Source organism: Austrofundulus limnaeus, unplaced genomic scaffold (assembly GCF_001266775.1).
Source record: "Austrofundulus limnaeus strain Quisiro unplaced genomic scaffold, Austrofundulus_limnaeus-1.0 Scaffold96, whole genome shotgun sequence".
NCBI lineage: Eukaryota > Metazoa > Chordata > Actinopteri > Cyprinodontiformes > Rivulidae > Austrofundulus > Austrofundulus limnaeus.
This window is the reverse complement of record NW_013952498.1, coordinates 875,248-880,283: the sequence shown is the minus strand read 5'-3', so window position 1 is coordinate 880,283 and position 5,036 is coordinate 875,248. Positions and strand designations below refer to the sequence as shown.

The 5,036-nt window shown below is 34.1% G+C and overlaps 1 protein-coding gene across 1 annotated transcript in view; it reads right to left on the bottom strand.

The window, feature by feature from the left end:
* Positions 1–694: 694 nt before the first annotated feature.
* The window catches only part of LOC106520686 (aconitate hydratase, mitochondrial), a 19,894-nt gene continuing 15,552 nt past the window's right edge, over positions 695–5,036 (bottom strand). Inside the window, exons 17-18 of the mRNA XM_014012903.1 lie at positions 3,400–3,521; positions 695–3,302 (exon numbers count right to left, since the gene is read on the bottom strand). Coding sequence (XP_013868357.1) covers positions 3,171–3,302; positions 3,400–3,521 — 254 coding nt within the window. The 3' untranslated portion in view covers positions 695–3,170. The remainder of the gene's footprint in view (positions 3,303–3,399; positions 3,522–5,036) is intronic.

Below are 5,036 nucleotides of genomic sequence, written 5' to 3'. Positions count from 1 at the left end.
AATAAATAAATAAATAAATAAATAAATAAATAAATAAATAACAAACAAAGTCAAGCTTCTTCTTCTTCTTCTTCTTCTTCTTTTAATGACAGGAGTCTACATCCTTACACGTGTCTTTACTGCCACATGCTGGACAACATGTATCTCTGCAGCCTACAGTCTATTCAAACAGGCTAACCTTCACGGTACTTTGATTTGTTTTATGTCTTTATACTGCCTGTTGATGCTAGGCTCATTTTTTAAGGGAGGAGTATAAAACAAAAGGTTATACTTCAGCCTTGCTGTGTTTGCTCAGCAATTGTACAAAAAAATCACACTGAATATCAGAAATTATACATATTCCTTWTGACTATAACACAGCCTAATGATGACGTCACTCTGTAGTACAGTTTGAACTGTGAGGCATTAAAATTAAATATGACAAACAAAAATAACATTTTGAAGTGAATCAAATATGTTTGAAGCATATCATCAGTAGACCAAATAACACTCTTTATCCTTTTTGTGTAAGATCAACCGGGAAAATGATTTTAATCTTAAACTATATTTTTGTTAAGCTCAGAAACACAGATAATGAAAGGTTGAATAAATAGATCAGCTAAACAAAATAAAAAAATCTGTATTTGAAAGTTAGATTCATCTGAAAGATCAGGAGAAATTGGAAATTTATTTTTCAAAGTAAAACACACACCACTTGAGATTTTCTGAAATGTTTATTTTTGTAAATATCAGGATAATTTAATTTAGCAGGCTATAATACAGCAGGCTACTTTTACAAAAGATTTAACAGCAGATTAGCAATCATCACTGTGAAATAACATTTCATTTCCTGCAGCTGAACAAATGAAGACATGACTTCAAACACTCAAGTGAGAGCGTGACTGCACACCTGAGTACACAATGAAGATTCGTTGATTTTTTTATTTTACAGCTTGAACTTAAAATGTAACATAAAAGTCCAAACGACTACACTTAATGCCGGTTCACAGTTTGAGCCAAGAATTTCACATTGTGCAGAGGGGAAATTTAAAAATTGGCGTTGAATTTAGAGAAAAACAAACAGTGATGATTTCAAAAGTGTCACGTCACAAATGAACAAAACCATAAAACAATGGATAATCACTTTTTCCCCAATTCAAAGCCATCAAACTTTCAACAAACAACAAATTCCTGACATTCTTATTTTTACCCACAATGCACGTCTCTATGTTTCAAAAAGCTCCACAGACAACAGGCAGCCTACAGAAAATGCTTCTATTTAAATCTACTATTAATAACAACTTTCATTTTTATAGATGTGTATATAATCAAGTTTTATCTATGTACACTCCTCTGTACAAAATGCAGCTGTAGATCATCATTTACAAACAAATCCTAAAGTCAGTAACTTGAAAGAAGACAACGCTTCATTTAGATTTGAACTTCTGGAACAATAAAGTAAATTTACAGATTCTGGGAACAAACGGTTAAAGAAGAACAACGATTTCCCCACATCAAACAGCAGAATAAGCTTTGAGTGCAACTATAAATAARGAATATCTTACCTGTTCCACTTCAGACTTTGAACAAACTCAGGTTCGTACAAATGTAGCGCCGGTCAAAGTGAACAAGTGCCTCATTGAAGCAACTCCAATCTCTAAAATTTCATCATGGTTCATGGAAACGCTGTTTCATAAATCTTTACATCTTTTTTTTTTAATTCTATGGTTATCTGCAAGAGCAAATGTCAGCAGCTAGCTGTAGCACTAAAGATGTAGCCTTACTCCTGCAGGAAGTTTGTAGTTTTTCAGACAGAAAAACAWCACAATGCAAAACTGACAGCAGTAAGATTTTAAAAATATCATCTGCATGACCTGCTGTGAAATTAAAAAAAAAAACTAAAGTTTGTTTCAAACTGACAGAAATCAGCTTTGATCCTGGCTCTGCTCTYACCAACAGAATTAAACTCTACTCCTCCAAACCGAGGATGTATCTACAGCATGTAAGATGTTAGTTGTATATAATGCTCCACAGAACCCCACTAGGAAACAAACAAACAAACAAACAGGAAACAATCGTGTACCTCTCCCTCTTACAACTGMTGGAGAAAGAAACACAGGGATTAGATAAGTTCTGGTTTCCTGTCAGAACTTTTTTTTTACCTGATGGAGTGATATTTCTGAGCAGCACGACACAAAAATGTGCTCAAGGACAAGTTTTGTGACGAATGTGGCTCAAASCTGGATAAGCTTGTAAATAAATACACTGAGTATGTGACTGATGGGAAGAAAGCAGTCATTCCTACAGTAAAACAATCCTACGAGGTTTTGGCTCCAATTCCTTGTCCTTTTATGTACGAATTTGTGGAAAATAAAAATAAAAAAATGAGTGCAGGTGAAGCAGCTCGTGCTTACAGAGTGGTCCAAAATCAAAAACTGACATTTGTTCAGATCAGTAACGTCAAACAAAAACAAAGTCCCACTTTGTCTTTAAAACTTCAGGGATTAGAAATAACTAAATTAAAACACACTTAAGGAAAATGGTAGGTAAAAGGTAAGGTTAAAGATATTAAAGCATAAAGTTTTCTTCAAATATATAAAATTCTCTCTTTTTAACCTAACTAGCATTCTATTAATAAACTTATTTTTCCGTTTTTGGTTTAATACATCATTTTAGAGAAACAGCAGTGTTAGAAAATTAATCAAATGCACTGAATTCAGAGTGGAAGAAGAATATTTATGTCAAATTAACGCTACCACAAAGAGCAAATCTGGTCTACAATTTTTATTTTGTTGCCAAATTTTAACATCTTTGTGTCCTGTTTTAACTAAGTCTTTGTATTTTATGTCTTAMTTTAGGTAAGCTTTGTTATTTGTAGCTTTTAATTGTAATTAGGTCTTATTTTTACATTTTAATTACATTTTATTTGTAAGTTCCATCTTAATTAGGTTCTTGTGTTTTTAAGTGCAGTTTTAAAAATATTTGTGCGTTTCCGTCGGTGAACTTGGAGGGGTTTGACAGTAATCGTCTCTACAGTTTTAGTGCTAACCTGTGATAAAGTGTGCGCTTTCATCCGTACAGCGACTCTGGTTTTCTGACTGASAACGACTACATGTGACCCTAAACCGAGTCTGGCCTCCCTCCCTTCTTCATGCTGTGCCTTCTGAATACAGCCACCCTCATCTTCATCGTTACTGGAGCTCCTTCATCCTGTTGAGGGCGGAGCCGGCCCTGAACCACTCGATCTGCGTCTCGTTGAAGGTGTGGTTCAGAGAGATGGACTCCTGGCTCCCGTCGCAATGTTTGATCACTGCTGTCAGCGGCTGGTTGGGCCGAAAAAATAATGATGTCAACAAGGAAAAGAAAACAAGGCTGACCTTTAGATGAATGGTTTGTGTAAGGGGGCAGATGTTTGCTCACCTTGCCGGGYGCAAAGGACTTCAGGCCGATGATTGAAATCTTGTCATCTGGGAGGATTTTGTCGTAGTCACCGGGGTCGGCGAAAGRCAGAGGCAGCAGGCCCTGCTTCTTCAGATTAGTCTCTGTATGAAAAACAAACAACAACAACAAAACACTTTGAATATGCAATTAAAAGAGCAGCTTTATGGATGAAAGGAGCAAAAATAAAGATCTGAGTTAAAACTGAGTCCAAGCAGTGAGGAGAACCATAAACAAAAAAATATACAACCACTTCATAAAAGATATATTTTGAATAAGTTCAAGGCAAGATAAATAATAAATAAATCTTGTGTGAGCTACAAGCTGGTTTATTTAAACTAAAAACCTCTATCTACCTGCAAAAGTTTAAATATCTGAACTATTTTTGTTTTCAAACAGAAACTTCCCATCTCCAAAAACTCACCTTTTCAAGACACTAAGATTTTTTTTTAGTGTAGACACTCGAAGCTGTTCTGTTACAACAGAAATAAAAACATATTCTCTAAATAATAAAAGTTTGCAACAAAAACCTGTTAAAAAATGTTGGCATTATGCAATAATGTTTTTCCAGGTCATGTGTCAAACGCAAGGTCCTCATTAACATTTTATCTGGCCCCAAAGGGAATACTTTAAATGTGAAATAGTTTTTCTTTTTCTCTTCTTTTTATTTAGTTCAGGACTATTCAACTAAACTGCTCCGGGGGCCACAGTTACTGCAGGTCAACAGCTGAGGGGCCAAACATCCAGCAATTAAAGTTATTATGTAAATAAACCAAGTATTACAAAGATCTGTTACCTTTGAATTAGTTTATTTTGCTGCATTTAGTCATGAATACAACATACAGAACCCTATAAAAGTAGTGATAATTAAACATTATCAAAAACAAAAYGAACACATTATGCCTCCTATTATTAGACACAAATAATATTCTGACATCTCTGACTTGCCAAATTTTTAAATCAATTTTATTTTCACTTTCATCATTTTATCTTCAACTGTTTGTAGTTTTAAGTGTCTTGAGTGTTTATAGAAATTGTTTTACCAACTTCTGGCCAAGATTCTGATGTTTCTGTAGATACCAAACGTCTCTGTTTAACTAAAAGAACTTAAAGTAATTAAAGTAGAAAACCGGGGGTTTGGGCTTAAGAGATGAATAAACCAATTGGCGGGCCGAACTTTGGTCACTCGCGTTGAATAGCCCTGATTTAGTTCATTCTGCTCCTGACAGCTGGCCAACTTTCAWGCCAAGAAAATTAAGCTGGAATGTTTCAYTAATCTTTGATTTTGGTGTGAAAGGAGTTACAGAGAATCAAATTTAACAACTTTTGCTGTATTCTTTTCTTATTTTAAAGTCAAATATTATAATTTTTAGGGACAGTTTTCTTTGCTTTATAGTCAATAATCAGCTTGAATATCTTTAGATTGCTAAAGGGATCCATGATTAGTTGTAACATTAGACTTTATTTGATAAACATTTATTTTAACTGTAAAATAAAGACTGTAAAAATACTGTAGGATGTTCAGTTTTATAATTTTTAAACTAAAAGTTTTTAAAAATATATTACACAGACGAGGCCATTTTATTTACACACAAAGCATTCTGGGTAAATGATGACGT